The 15534-nt window shown below is 36.8% G+C and overlaps 2 protein-coding genes and 2 long non-coding RNA genes across 4 annotated transcripts in view; 2 read left to right on the top strand and 2 right to left on the bottom strand.

The window, feature by feature from the left end:
• Positions 1–15534, bottom strand: part of LOC126623950 (uncharacterized) — a 53182-nt gene that overhangs the window by 30234 nt on the left and 7414 nt on the right. The gene's annotated exons all lie outside the window — the stretch shown is intronic.
• Positions 4788–7194, top strand: LOC126623912 (eukaryotic translation initiation factor 3 subunit F-like). Its single transcript, XM_050292888.1, has 6 exons — positions 4788–5124; positions 5288–5367; positions 5749–5978; positions 6353–6474; positions 6554–6667; positions 6876–7194. The coding sequence occupies exons 1-6, from the start codon at positions 4903–4905 to the stop codon at positions 6963–6965; spliced, it is 858 nt and encodes a 285-aa protein (XP_050148845.1). The 5' UTR covers positions 4788–4902; the 3' UTR covers positions 6966–7194.
• Positions 7186–7653, bottom strand: LOC126623942 (uncharacterized). Its single transcript, XR_007623941.1, has 2 exons — positions 7537–7653; positions 7186–7257 (listed from the first exon to the last, which is right to left on the bottom strand). It is a non-coding gene; the product is annotated as an uncharacterized LOC126623942 (long non-coding RNA).
• LOC126623920 (WUSCHEL-related homeobox 7-like) lies at positions 13720–14936 on the top strand. Its single transcript, XM_050292899.1, has 2 exons — positions 13720–14353; positions 14518–14936. Exons 1-2 carry the CDS (start codon positions 14020–14022, stop codon positions 14712–14714), a joined length of 531 nt encoding a protein of 176 aa, XP_050148856.1. The 5' UTR covers positions 13720–14019; the 3' UTR covers positions 14715–14936.

Below are 15534 nucleotides of genomic sequence, written 5' to 3'. Positions count from 1 at the left end.
GTGCTCTAATCATATTAATAGATAAAAAATTATTCAAAATTCAAATTCTCATTATTAAAAAAATTCAACAGCATAACAAAATCAATTTATACATAACATTCGGTATCTTATTTTATCATAAGTACGGAAATATCGGTACATAACTTTAGGTACCTTATATTACTTATAAGTACATAAGTATCGGTTCGTAAGTTTCGATAAGAATATAGTGGTACATAATTGTTGACCCTAAAAACTACCAAGCCTACGTGGCGCGCAGGCCGAATAATTAGTAAGCTAACTACGTCCTTCAGTTGTATGCGGGGCGTGCCAACTCGTCAGCCGAGCTCGGCCGAGGAGTAAAATTTGTTGATGTTGCGTTGGTGTGCGATTGACTTCTCGATCTTGCGACTGCGGCCGAGGAAAGAACACGCCTCGACCTTCAGGTTCTAAAGCTTGAAGACATAGCTACTAGTTCTGCGAAGTTCACAAATTGACGGCGTCGTATTCGGTCACCGTGATTATATTCGTAAGAGTATAAGCACGCCGAATCGACACTAGAGTATAAGGACACATGTATTCAAAATAAATACATGTCTTGATTATGAAAGTGGTTCGGCCGTCAGAATGCCGGACTCTAAAACCTACTTGCGAATAACCAATCATAAACGACTCGGCGTTCAATGTGCCGAGTATAGTAACTTGTAACACCTCGCTTCGCTGAGAAGGTTAATGAGATGACCCATGCCGATAAGGATTCAAAAATCATTCTCAACCGATACTTGGATAGATAACCAGTCAGCCCTGTCCTAGTGCTGTTTATCCAAATTGAAGATGCTTCACGGTCGGCTTATTCTACGGCAACAGTGCTGTTTATCCAAACTGAAAGTGTTCGCCAGTTGCCTTCACAGTGCTGTTTATCCAAACTGAAGTTGTGTTGGCAAAAAAGGAAAATAAAAAAATCTCAAGGTTGTTGAGAGGTTTCGCGTAGAGCAAGGGTTTGCGATGGGCAGTTTGTGTGTTAAGTTAGAGGGATCTTGTTTCGATGTCTTCCATCTCTATTTATAACATCCAACCTATATTGAATCTCAATCACTCCCGAATTATAACTCATTTCTCTGATTCAACTTTATCTCGACCAATCCTATTCTTACTAGGACTTTGAACATAACTCGTTACCAGGCTGTATTCAATTCCAGCATCCTGATCTTGTCGAAACTCCTTCTCATAACAGGACTCGTCCACATCCCCAATTCCCCGATGGGACATGGCCAACTTCGACCGCGCGGCCCATGAGCTACATAACTCCCAACGACACCTGTATTGAATCTCAATCAATCCCGAATTATAACTCATTTCCCTGATTCAACTTTATCTCGGCCAATCCTATTCTTACTAGGACTTTGAACATAACTCGTTACCAGGCTGTATTCAATTCCAGCATCCTGATCTTGTCGAAACTCCTTCTCATAACAGGACTCGTCCACATCCCCAATTCCCCGATGGGACATGGCCAACTTCGACCGCGCGGCCCATGAGCTACATAACTCCCAACGACACCTGTACACGGCTTCTGGGCTGAGAAGAATTCTAAACTCGGTCCAACCAACACTGGGCCGAGAAGGATTCTAAACTCAGCCCAACCAACACTATTTTTGGGCCCAAACAATAACTTTCGGTACGAATGTATCGATACAAATGTATTGGTACGTAACTATAGTATCTAAATATACATATGTATGTAATATGCATATACATATAGATGGAGAAATTTACGCACAATAAAAAAAATATGATAATATATGACTTTTCTTATTATGTGAACTTAATAACTATCAATGATAAATAACATTTTTATTATTTATGGGAATCAATATATAACCTACAAACAAAAAACTCAACAATTATTACTATCACATCCTGGCCCGGGTCCTCACCACATCTCGAGCTTAACTCCACCGTATCACGATATTGTTTGCTTTGGGCCCCGACCACGCATTCACGGTTTTGTTTTTGGGAACTCACATGAGAACTTCCCAATGGGTCATCCATCATGGGATTGCTCTCGCGCGAACTCGCTTAACTTCGGAGTTCCGATGGAACCCGAAGCCAGTGAGCTCCCAAAAGGCTTCGTGCTAGGTAGGGATGAGAATATACATATAAGGCTTACAAGATCCTCACCCCTGGGTGATGTGGGATGTTACAATCCACCTCCCTTAGACGTCTTCGTTGGCACACATCCGGCCAGAAATTGGCTCTTATTCCAAATTGTCAAATCCCGGGCTCAACTCCACCGTAGCACGATATTGTTCGCTTTGAGCCTCAACCACGCCTTCACTGTTTTGTTTCTGGGAACTCACACAAGAACTTCCCAGTGGGTCACTCATCATGAGATTGCTCTCTTGCGAACTCGCTTAACTTCGGAGTTCCGATGGAATCCGAAGCCAGTGAGCTCCCAAAAGGCCTCATGCTAGGTAGATGAGAATATACATATAAGGCTTATATGATCATAACCCCTGGACGATGTGGGATGTTACAATTACAACCTATTTAATATTAAAACGTTACAATTAAATGTCAAGGATTAGAATTAATTTTTAATCTTAGATAAGATTTTATTCAAAAAGTAATCTTAGACAAGGATTAGAATAGAATTTTCCTATAATAAAATATGTAATATTTGTTTTGTTTAGAAAAAAAGGACCATTTAGTAGCTTCATCATGACAATCGACTATTCCGCGGGCAGGGAAGATTCACAGAGGTATTTCAGCATCCATTTGACTACTATCGTGTGACTCACCAATGTCAGGAATCGAATCCAAGACGTATTGTGTGAAATACGGATCTGAAAATTTGTCACTTGAGCCACCCTGTGGTGGTTGTGTACTATGGCTTACTCCAAAGAGTTTGCCCTTCCAGAAATTCTCGAAGGCACAAGGCTGAATTCAGGCCTAATATCGTTGGAGATGGTTATGCTTAAACTGTGGCTATTAAAAGATTTTGAGTTATTTTGATTATTTTCATGTAAAATAACAAATATATAATTAGTAGTGTTGTAGATGCTCATATACCGACATTATATATACTAATGACACGTTTTACTAAAATTGAGGATTAGAATGAATATGATTCAGATTTCATTTTTATTACACAAAATATTCAAATTATTGTAATTCTTGATTTACCATACATTTATTAACAACCATGAATTCCATTGACTAAAGAGTAGTTATTCTCATGAAAAATGCTACATAGATAAAAAAAATTGTTCATTTTTTGTAAACCATATGATGTAGAGATTAATAGCAAAACTCCCTTTTATAATGATTTAAAAAATAAGTCAAACAATCAATCATCACATTATGTGGTATATAAAACGTAAATTAAAATTTTGATTTCTTTAGTATCGTCATATTATCAATCCTACATGTTTTGTTTTTTGGTCCCGACTTTTCTCATAATCTGGTTCATAAACTTTATACCGTTTTGAAAGCTCATCGGGAAGCTTAATTAAATTCATATCGGCATGGTAGCATTCATACCTGATCAAATCATGTCGTGGTCCTCCTTGTACCTATCAAAACATGACAGCCTGCTCCGCCGAACATAGCACTAGCATGCGCGTAATGTTGGCTGGGCAGTCCGACAGGCTTGGTGGAGCTGATTGCCTTCTTCATTTTGGGCCCTTGTTTTTGGAAAGGGATTCTGGATCCCTTCCACCAAATTCATCCCATCAATTAATTTGTGTTTTTAAAATTTGATTGAACGGTTAAAAATAGGATATCATTTTAAAAGTTATAACAGCTTTAGCGGTTAAATTAAATTTCAAAGGTCCGAATTGATTGATGAGATGAATTTGATGGAAGGAACTCTGAATCCCTTTCCCTTGTTTTTATGCCCTTGCCCTTGCCCTTTCCATCCAAGGATGGGTGGACTTTATTTTTTTATTTTTTCATTTTTTAAACAAAATGTCTACATTAAGGGAATGGGAGAGTGGAATAAGACTCTCAATGAGTTATCAATAATGTGGTTCAAATTCACATTTAACGATAATCGAACCTAAAACCTCTCATTTACATATGAAGAGAAATACCACTAAACCATAGTATTAAATGGCTCAATGATGGGTGGACTTGCTCTTAGAAGATACTAGGTTTGATGCCTATGATTGAATTTAATAATTTGCTATTTTTGAGGTATGTTGACGTAAGAAATAAATATTAACTTTCAAAATTTATCAGAGTTGAAAGAAATAGATTATCTGTTCAGAAATAAAACATGTCTCTTTTACTCTCCCAATATGGTAAAGTTTTATTCGTTCATAACCAAGATTGAGAAGTGATTAGTTTTCTTCACAAATAGTGCATCTCTACCATCAATTGGCCAAAATGTGAAAGTTAGCTCCACTTTTTCCCTCTAACATACCTTAAATGAAGTTTGCAATCATATTTAATCCAATATTATGTGATTTTTAAGGAAATTTATTTAAAGATTAAAATGGCTTCAAGTTTCTTGTCCCAGATTTTGCTGGAGTAGAATTTTATCTTCTCCAAATTCTCCTTCTCTCTAGTCTCCTCATATTTAAACAGTCACAATTAAATCACGTCAATTTCTTGTGTTGACTTCTTTGCAGAAAGAGAAAGAAAAATAGAAAATTAATAGAGGAGAGGAGATGAGAGAATCTTACTTCGATTTTGCCAACTCTTATTCTTGAAGCCTATTTGGGCCAAGATAGGCCCATTAGACCATTGGGCTTCTTAATGATGAAAGGCCTAAAATAAAATAAAATAAAAACAAGTGAAATCCAATACCCTCTTCTCTCTCTATCCCCCAAAACCCTAGTGCTCGCTCCATCCTCCGTGCTCTTTGTCGCTTACTCTCTAGCCCTAAGCAAAATCCAGATCCATCGGCGGTGAGAGAGAATGGCGGTGATCGAGCACACTGCGTTGCAGTTCTCCACGTCTCCGTCGTCGAGCTTGTCGGCGAAGGTTCATCCTCTCGTCATCTTTAACATCTGCGATTGCTACGTCAGGCGTCCCGACCAGTCGGAGCGAGTCATCGGCACGCTCCTCGGCTCCGTCCTACCTGACGGAACTGTCGACATTAGAAACTCCTACGCTGTTCCTCATATGAGCGCCGAGCAGGTTCTTCTTCCTCATTTGTTTCTTTAATTTTATTGTTATTTAGCGATTTGGGTTTTCCCCCTGTTTTGTTGATGAGAAAATTGTGGTTAATTTCATGAACACGAGGAAATTGTGATCCTGTGTTAGAATTTACTGACGTTTTGTTTCGGTGTGTAATTTTCAGGTTGCTTTAGATATTGAGTACCATCACAATATGTTGATATCCCTCCAGAAGGTGAATCCCAAGGAAGTCATCGTTGGATGGTAAATATCATTATCTTTTCTGTTTTAGATTTCTTAGTTATTATCGTGCAACTTTTCAGGCAGTTTTAATTGACGAATTCGAATTATATCGTGTTTAATAATGATATTCATTCCGGTGAAATGTTGCTTCCTCTGTGTAATTTATGTTTAATTTGGTGCGGAACCTGTAACTAGTGCGTAAGCTTGGTAGCCAAAAATACGAATTCATAAATGGAATAGGGAACATCCTCGAATGTCATGGTACACGTGAGAGCGCGAACTCAATGCTCCCCAATGATAGTTTCGCAAATTTCGAAAAGTTCATACGAGTTTGTTTTAAACATTTGTAAGTTTTCAAGTTGATTGGAATGCTTATTGTTATGCCTTGATTATTACTTGTAGGTATTCAACTGGTCTTGGAGTTACTGGTGGTAGTGCATTGTTTCATGAATTCTATTCTAGAGAAGCTCCCAACCCCATTCATTTGACTGTTGATACTGGATTTGTTAATGGAGTGGGTGCCATAAAAGCTTATGTTTCAGTGAATTTGTCTCTTGGAGATCGGCAACTTGCTGCGCAGTTTCAAGAAATTCCTCTTGATCTTCGCATGGTTGAAGCTGAGCGAGTTGGATGTAGGTTTATCCCTCCAAACTTTAATTGTTTGTAGTATCATGTGTGGTCATATTGGTGTTCACACGCCCAACACATTCACTTGATCTTCCCTGTATAGTTTTCTGACTTAATGGAATAGAAGTAACTTTTACTCAAGTTTTGGAGGAAACTCGAAGGAACTAGTAATTCGGAGAATTACAATCGGTTGAAGGAACTAGTTATATGTGCTTTTCACATCAATAAAAAATAGTTAGTTTGTCATTTTTGTGCCTATGCTTTTATTTTGTACATTGGTTGAACTCATAGCTTGCCACTAATTTTTGGATATGATTGTTTGAGCTTTTAAGCACGATGCAGATCTGATTCAAAATCATATGCTTTTCCATGATGACAGATGATATTTTAAAGACCCCAATGGTTGACAAACTCCCAACTGATCTTGAAGGAATGGAAGCCTCAATGGAGCGGCTTCTAGCTTTAATTGATGATGTTTACAAATATGTTGACAATGTTGTGGTTAGTAATGATACTTAACCTTCTTATGCTGGTCATTCCATTTATTTTACTTAATTCTAATGAGGGTTCATGTTTCCAGGAAGGCCATGTTGAACAAGATAACACTATAGGGAGATTTCTTTTTGATACGATTGCATCTCTTCCGAAACTGTCTCCATCAGCTTTTGATAAGCTTATCAATGACAGCCTGCAGGTACGATATATTTTGGTTCATTTTGTTGTATCATGAAAGATACAGTTCAGAATATTTATTTACTTTAGTTATCTATCATCAGTGTTGTTCACAGCCTCCTGTTGTCTGTTCTAGGATAGTCATACAAAATAGTCCTTCAATACTAGGGTTTTAAGTTTGGCCAGCGTTTCTTTGACGTTAAACTTGTCCTTTTGTTTGTTGCTTACAGGACAACTTGCTCTTACTGTACTTGTCAAGCATCACAAGGACACAGCTCACCTTAGCCGAAAAATTGAACACGGCTGCTCAGGTTCTGTAATGCCTTTGCCTACAGAACCTATTTCATGAGATTCTACTTTTGAAAGTAATCTGTCAAAGGATATATGACCAACTGTGAGAACGGGGCCTTTGTTTGCAGAGAAGGGTGTAATATTTTTATTTCCATTGAAAATATAGGTAGGATTGTTCAATCTTTTCAATACTGCTTTAATTGTTGGCTAGAAACGCGATCAATTTTGGAGCTAATTTTATGGTTCGTATCCTGTTTCTGTACCGTTGTTTGAAGCTTCGACTTTATAGTTTATTTTACCATATTCAGAATAGGTTGTTCCCTAAGGTACCATTTGGTACGTGGGACGGGACGGGACGGAGCCGTTCCGTCCCACGTTTGGTGCGCCCAAAAACTGTGGAACAGGTTGTCCCATGGGATGAAATTTGGCTGATTTGTCGTTCCACCTCTTCCCCCTGGAACAACCCGTTCCACATCCGTGGAACATAAATTTATAACATTTTATGACAAAATTTCTCCTTGTTTTTTTCAATATTTACATTATTTGTTCCGTCCCGTCTTGTTCCGTTCCGTTCCGTCCCGTCTGTGTACCAAACGGTACCTAATTCTCAAAACTGATTTGATACTCCTGCTTGACTTGGTTTTTCATCCCTACGCCCTTACTTTCTTGACGGGCTCATATCTAATATTTAACACTGTAAATTTCATCTCCTTTGCTGTAAATCCAGGAGACTTGAGATAATTTTGTTTTTTGCAATGTTTTTCGAGAGGCGAACTTTCTTGACGAAGCCGTTGCTTACTTGGGGGCATAGTTTGTCTTCGTTTTATAGTATGCCGGTATGCCCAGCCCTGTAAGCGCTACTCTTCTCGTTGGTAATTTGCAGCCTTCCGTAATAGTTTCCCAACGAGGAAGGAGCCGGTAAGTCAACTTGGTACAAGAACGGACCTAGCCTCTAGCCCACTCCAACTTAGGCCATCTCCAACCGATGGCTGGATAGAGGGCTCGTTTTAGCCCTCTGGCCCTCCAAGATTCTCTAAGATATTAATATTTTAATAAACAGTACAATGTCATATTTGCCTTCGTCTCCAACCGAGGGCTAGAGGGCCAAAGGGTTCGTTTTAGCATTTTCACAAAAAACCGTCTCCAATCGAGGGACAAAGGGCCATAGGGCTAAACATAATTTATTATTTAAAAATTACAACTTAAATGTTGTTTCATGTTACTTAATTTAATTTAATGTTGTATAATGGCTTAGGAAGTTATAGGAAAAAAATAGAATTAAAAAAAAAATATGAAACAAATTTTGTGAAATAGAAGTTATAGAAAAAAATGGAATTTAAAAAAAATATGAAACAAATTTTGTGAAATAGAAGTTATAGGAAAAAAATGGAATTTAAAAAAAAATATGAAACAAATTTTGTGGAATATAAGTTATAGGAACAAAATGAAGGAAATTATTGAAAAATTGAAACAAATATTATAGATGAAGGAAATATTGGAAAATATATTGAAGGAAATATTGAAGGAAATATTGAGAAATATATTGAAGGAAATATTGAAGAAGGAAATATTTCAAATGAAGTGAAGAATTGAAAGAACTTCACCATATTTATAGAAAAAAAGAAATGTTTAAATTAAAAAAAAAAAACCCAACGGCTAGCTGATTAGCTAGCCATTATGTTCAAAAAAATTTCAAACTATTAACCGACACTAATAGTAAATAATTTTATTTTTTTTGCCTATGAATACCTATTACTGCCGGTTATAACCGACAGCATTATAGAACTATATAAAAAAAAATAGCCAGCCTGGGGTTGGCTGGCTCTGGCCGAAAGCAGCCAGCCCTCCAACTCTCCCAGATTCCCGAGCCCTCTGGCCTAGCCCTCGGTTGGAGACGGTTTAAGGGCTATTTTTGGCCTTCTGACCCTCTGGACTCTTCGGTTGGAGATGGCCTTACAAAAATGTCCTAACCTACCTTTGGACAACTCTCCTATGTAGATGGCTCAGCCTCCCCCCCCCCCCCCCCAAAACATTTGTTGGTTGGGTCCGTGCCTTACTAGTTAAGAGCATTTATTTCTGGTAGATTGTACTTCCCTTGTCCATAAATATCCGCTTTGTACACATTGAGTTGCCCAATGAATCTGTTAATTCGAATATGGAGCGGGTAAAATATCACACGTTATTATTAGGAATCACACTAAGTGCATGTACATGAAATTTTTTCCTTTTGGATACATTCGATATTTATTTATACTGTGAATTTGAACGCGTGACATAACGGATTGAAGAGAGCGCCGGAGCAATTCACCAATTGTGCATATGCATGAACAATAATTAATAACAACGAAAATTAAGTTAGTGGGTTAACACGGATCATAATTAATATAACCAAAATTAATTTAGTGGGTCTGGGTTAACAGGAAACCTAATAATCTAACGACTTTGGCCACTAATTAGATGCCAGGCAGCAAGCAACCAGTACATATGATTGGATCTTTTTCCCCCAAATTCATATTCTCTTCTCTTAATTTATAAAATAAGGAATGTTTGATTTGAGTGGGGGTGGCTTTTGGCCTTTTTGTCTTGATGATGGCGGTGAAGCTTCCACTGCAGCAGCAGCAGCTGCAATGGAAGACAAGAAAGTAGAAAACAAGGCAAGATGTTTATGGGGCGGCCTGGATTTCACGCGTGCCCTAATTCTAGCTTACGACTTCTTGAATCTCACATTTTACACATTCACCATAACACAAATCTTTACCCGACTCTTTTCCACAAATATTATGACAAAATGTTTATACTTAGGCATTATAGCTTTGTAGATATGTTAGATAGAGATAATTTGGTCCCTGAATAAAAAATCCGTGAGTATTGGTTTATGCACTTGTTTTAATGTGGAGCAAAGATCATTTTGGTTAACTTCGTTAGAACTTTCATCCATTTTTGTCCCTTTAAACCCTTTATTTTGAATATAAGTTCTAACGGAGTTAGCGTAAAAAATCATTATTTCATATTATAGCAAGTTCAGATCCCCATGCTCACGGATTTTTAGTTCAGAGATCAAAATTCCGATTGAGGTAAAATTCAGAGACCATTGCTCTAATTATCTATTAGACTAAATTAAGATAGATAGATGGACAATTACAAAAGACACACAAACAGGACAGCGTGGCACTTTTACCAATCTCACACTTCCAACTTACTCTCTTTATGTTTAATAGTACTGGCTTGGTTTCAAATGTTTTGGTTCTAATTTGGAAGTTGGGATTTTCAGTCAAATGTAGGTAGTAAAATGCTTTGATCGAGAAGCATGCTTTCCTTAAGATAATAAAGTTCGTAAACCCTAATTTTGTTGATAGAATGTCACATACAAAGATCAAAGAAAATATATGAGCTTAAAAAGTTTTAAGCCCTTCCACCCATTGCTAACTTGCTATATGATTATGGGTTAGATATTCGCATTTAAGTCACACGTCACTTCACTTGTTAAAAATTGTCTACATGTTAGATACAAAAATGCCTCACGTTAGTGAGTATATATTTGAGGCTTATTTTTAGCTATGATAAAAAAAAAAAAAATCTCACTTTACTTCTTGCACTCTATCACTCCATGTATCTATACTGTGTCTCACTTTACCTTATTTTGTTAAACTCCGTCATATAAACCGTTAACTTGTCACATTTTAATCTATTTTATAATTTTCTTTTAACCAAGATCATATTAAAGACACTGCAAGTCAGCAAGTTAACGATTTATGTGACGAAGTTAACGGAATAAGGTAAAGTGAGACATTGGGTAAAGTAAAACAAAATAGAGTTCATACAGTAAAGTCAGGTTTTATGAAGAGTACATGTGTCAATTAAAACTAAGCCTATGTTATATTTTATGTAAAATGTAGAGTATTGTTTGACATCGGAAATTGAAGAAACTATAAAAGAGCCAATATTTAGAAGAATGGAAGTCTTTGTTTAAAAGAGATTTGAACCTCTCTATCCATTAGTTTACGAACTCAGTTCTAACAAATATTATTCATCTGCATAAGCAGAAAGAGGGGCAAAAGTTGCTTCCAAAGGAGACATGTTCAAGATGACGATGATCGTGGGTTGGCCCTTACCCTGGAAAATGCAAACCCTATTGCTTATGCCAACCCAGCAAAAATCCTAGTGCGGTATTACCACGATTAAACAAATTAATTAAATCCATCATCTCTCCAAATTGGAGGTGGATTGTTTGCCCTCCCATTTCCATATTCTTCCCATTCATTCCTGTTTGTGTGGTCATGGTTAAACTACGTCAACATTTTATATTGATTTATTTATAAAATAATAAAACAAAAAGTAATAGGAATATAAAATGTTGACGTGACTTAACCGTGACCACACAAACAGGAGGGGATAGAAAGAGTATGGAAATGGGAGGGCAGACAATCCACCTACCAAATTTGAAGGGAGGTGGATTGTCTGCCCTCCCATTTCCATACTCTTCCCATCCCCTCCTGTTTTGTGTGGTCACGATTAAGCCATGTTAACATTTTATATTCCTATTACTTTTTGTTTTATTATTTTATAAAAAAATCAATATAAAATGTTGACGTGGCTTAACCGTGACTACACAAACAGGAGGGGATGGAAAGAGTATGAAAATGGGAGAGCAGACAATCCACCTCCATCCTGACATGCATAGCCTGTTCACTAATTAACAAGATTATTTCTTAGTTTAGTACTAATTATTGAGAGTCCTAGGAGTTAGAGATTTTTTAGTGTGACCGGTACACATGATAGTACAATATGTGTCACTATACAAATTGTAAGATATATGTGCTAAATTTTTAATAATTTAAAAATTAAAATTTTCTACCACTCCTATTAAAACACGTGAGATACTACTTGTATTCCGGTCACAATTAAAAATTTATCCTATGAGTTAGATAGAAGACCACATTCACAGACAGCAGTCAGCAAACTATTGCGCCAAGTGCAAACAGACAAATATTTTACTCGTGAATGCGAACACCATCGGGAATTGTTGAAAGTGCGCAACACAACTTGGCCACACTGCTCTTCGATCTTGACTAGCAATTACCAAAACATATTATATCTTATTCAAAATCTTGCGAGATCAAATCAAACCATGCATGCTCGAAGACTTTTCTTGGGATTTTGTCACAAACGTCTGAATTAAACGGATCATGAAACCATTATCCTCGTTTTGAAGTAATCAATAAGGTTAAATATTACAAAACTTATCGTTCTTCCTGATTAGTTTTATTTATTTTTTACGTATTGGAATATGTTTCAAGTTCGAATCTTCTTCTAAAGAAAAAAAAGTACGAAATCTGATAATATTAGTAGACTGTATACATACAGAAAGTATATTAGAGGCTCCACAAGAACTTAAATATCTGCATCCCAATCAATCCCCAATTTAGCTACCATATCAGAGCTTCATTTCTCTTCCAATGAACATTCACCACATACACTTCTAGTTCATGTTAATTAAAGATTTGCATTCATCGACTAAACCCCATAGCTATTTTCGAAGACCCTCCTCTAGCTAATCTAGCTAGTGTTTTTTTTTTTTTTTTTACTTTTTTATCTGCACTTTGTCGTGCACTCATTTATTAATGAAACTTATGTTCATTCGTTAAAAAGTATAGCATGTGTAACGTATAGATCAGTTCCATTTTTCAAAAAAGTAAATCGCATGCAAATCTAATGGTGTATGTATCATGCATATGACCATTAATGTTCAAACCTTCTCATCCAACATATCCCTGTGTAGGGACAAACCCTAAAATACAAAACTTCTCCTACACTTTTGATCACTCCCAGAATTGGGTAACATTCAATCAAATGATAAAAGATGAAGCAAACCAAGTGACTGGAAAAAGGGGGATGTAGTTGCTTACGACAGGAGGCACATGACATAAGAAAATCCAATATGTCTCCTCTTCTCTTTTCCCATTTTGGCTGGTCATGCGTTGTCCGTCCCTCCTAAATTTCAATTTTTGGTGGCTTTCTTGTCGCTTTGTTTATGTTCCCACACATCCTCAATTAAAAGGAGGTTTATATATCCATTATCCCCACTCTATATGACTGAGCTGTAATCAGTATTTAGGGTCAACCTAACTCAGTATCTTTGTCAGTCTGTTGCGATCACAACCGTCCAATGCAAATCAGACAATGTGTAATTTTGACCTTCACTTGCATCGATCGTTTTTCTGCTAATACCCCAATTAAGATAATCCAGGAGATTTGCACTCTTCTATATGATCTTTAGCAGACACCAACTAATTAAAAATGATGCTTGGCCTTACTCAATGTCTGGTTATCTTGGACTTACTATACTAATTATGAATTGTTTGGAAATGCATTTTTATAAAGTACTTCTCTAATTTTTTTTTTATAACAAAAATGCAAAATCCCTTGAAGTACAAAAAACCACATATATAATAAGTGTTCTTCTATGAAGCAGTGTTTTTTTTTAATCTAAACATTGTTAGAAGGGTTTTGCTCATCTAAAACTGAAAAGCACAAAAAACCCTAAAAATTGATAGGGAAGTAATTTTTACACATCTTTTTAACCTTCTACACTCATATTTAATTATGGACGGTTGATTCTATTTCACTTATCCAATTCGACGACTATAAATAAAAACACAATGTTTAAAAAGCTAAAAAAAATATGTGGAAATATATAATGCATATGAACTCAACGTAAGTAAAAACCATATAGTTTAGGGAAAACTTTCATCTTGTCTGCTCGCCGACAAATGTTGAACATTGGCCGCTTTCGCGCATGTCCCTCTCTTTCTCTCAGCACAGAAAACTGGGCAAAGATAATTAAAACCGAACAAATCCACATAATTATTCAATCTCAAATTCTCTAAAAACAACGCAGACTAGTGTATAAACAAAGATCTAACACAAAAAAATTATAATAAAAAAAAACCAAAGTACTGTCTACTTTAGGGTATTATATATGCACACGAGTTCACACTGTTTTGAGTTCAGAAGCTCAGAAAAAGGAAGTTCCTGAGGCAGCAGCACAGACTGGTTTTGTTTCTAGCCATTTGAAGCTGAAATATGGACGAGGGCATGTCAGGATTTTGCATTAAAGCATCGAGTTTTCGCGATGGTGGTAATGGTAATAGTGGAACCAAGTGCGGGCGTTGGAATCCAACTACAGAACAGGTTAAAGTTCTGACTGACCTGTTCAGGTCTGGACTCCGAACGCCGAGCACTGATCAGATTCAGAAAATCTCCTCTCAGCTAAGCTTTTATGGCAAGATCGAGAGCAAGAACGTCTTTTACTGGTTTCAGAATCACAAAGCCAGAGAAAGACAAAAGCGGCGTAAAGTTTCTATTGATGACAAGGATATCATTCGTCGAGATCTGGAGAACATATCGTCTCCAAAACGTCCGTTAATCATAGCTGTTAAAATTTCTCTTTCTTGATTGACCAAAAAATTCTTGAAGTACTTCGGTTTAGGGTTTTTCTAGCATGCACTATGCACCTGAATTTTCTTTGCTGATATGGTGCTGGTATTCTTTTTTCACGGTTTTATTTTCCGTTCTTTGCAGAAATAAATCAGGTTTCGGAGCCGGCAAGAGTGATTGAGACCCTTCAACTTTTCCCCATAAACTCTTTCAACGAATCTGAGGGAGAGAAGCTGAGATTTCACGCAAACGAATATTGCAAGGAGGCATCAGCTTTTACCTGCACTGTTGGGACAGAAATGGACCTTCCACCTTTGGATCTGCGTTTAAGTTTCCTTTGAATTACATGCTTCAAATATATGAGAAAAAAACGGAAAAAAAAGCTCCTAGCTAGCTAGTAGTCATGGCTGCCATTTGTAGAATTTGGGGTTTAGCAGCTGGCATGAAAGGGTGAACAGAAAGGTAGCGAGGGAGAGATAGTTGTTGAATAGTTTACGTAGTATTGACGCTAATTTGAGTTGTTGAATTAAGATATTGGAAATTCTTGGACATTCTTCTCTGCATGTGCACTTTCTTGTTGTTATTAATTTCTCTGTGATTTACTCTGTCGGATTTCTTGTTTGTATGAATGGCTTGGAAATTGGAATTTTCTCTTGCTCCACATGAGCAATGTCTCCTTGGGCTGCATAATTGTGAATAAAATACTTAAGCTTGGCCTTGGTCGTATGACATATACCTATTACTTACCTTGGGTCTGCTTCCCAGCTTTGAATTTCATGTACTAATCTTAGAGCTTCCCCACTTCCCCACAGCCCTCATTTATCCTTACTAAGTAAAGTAATACTCAATTCTCATCCACTTACCTTGATCTTATCCATCACATTTTATACTATTCTTAAATATCATTTGGAAATTCTAAAACTGCTCTTTCATTGCAGATGTGAGCGTATCTACATTGTTTAATCGATTGTGTTCTCTCGTATGCACTCGAGTTTGAATTAACGGGAGGAGATCGAAATTCGAGCTTAAAACCTATTTTAGTATTGAAAAGAGGAGTGTTACTAGACTAGAAGTTAGTTGGTATGGGAGTGTCTACAACTTGTTTACTTCTTATGTATCCATAACATTGAAGAACTTTGCGTCTGACAATTAAACTAGGTG

The sequence above is a fragment of the Malus sylvestris genome, chromosome 1 (genome assembly GCF_916048215.2).
Source record: "Malus sylvestris chromosome 1, drMalSylv7.2, whole genome shotgun sequence".
Classification (NCBI taxonomy): Eukaryota; Viridiplantae; Streptophyta; class Magnoliopsida; order Rosales; family Rosaceae; genus Malus; species Malus sylvestris.
The sequence above is the reverse complement of the archived record's forward strand: the minus strand, read 5'-3'. Positions and strand labels throughout refer to the sequence as shown.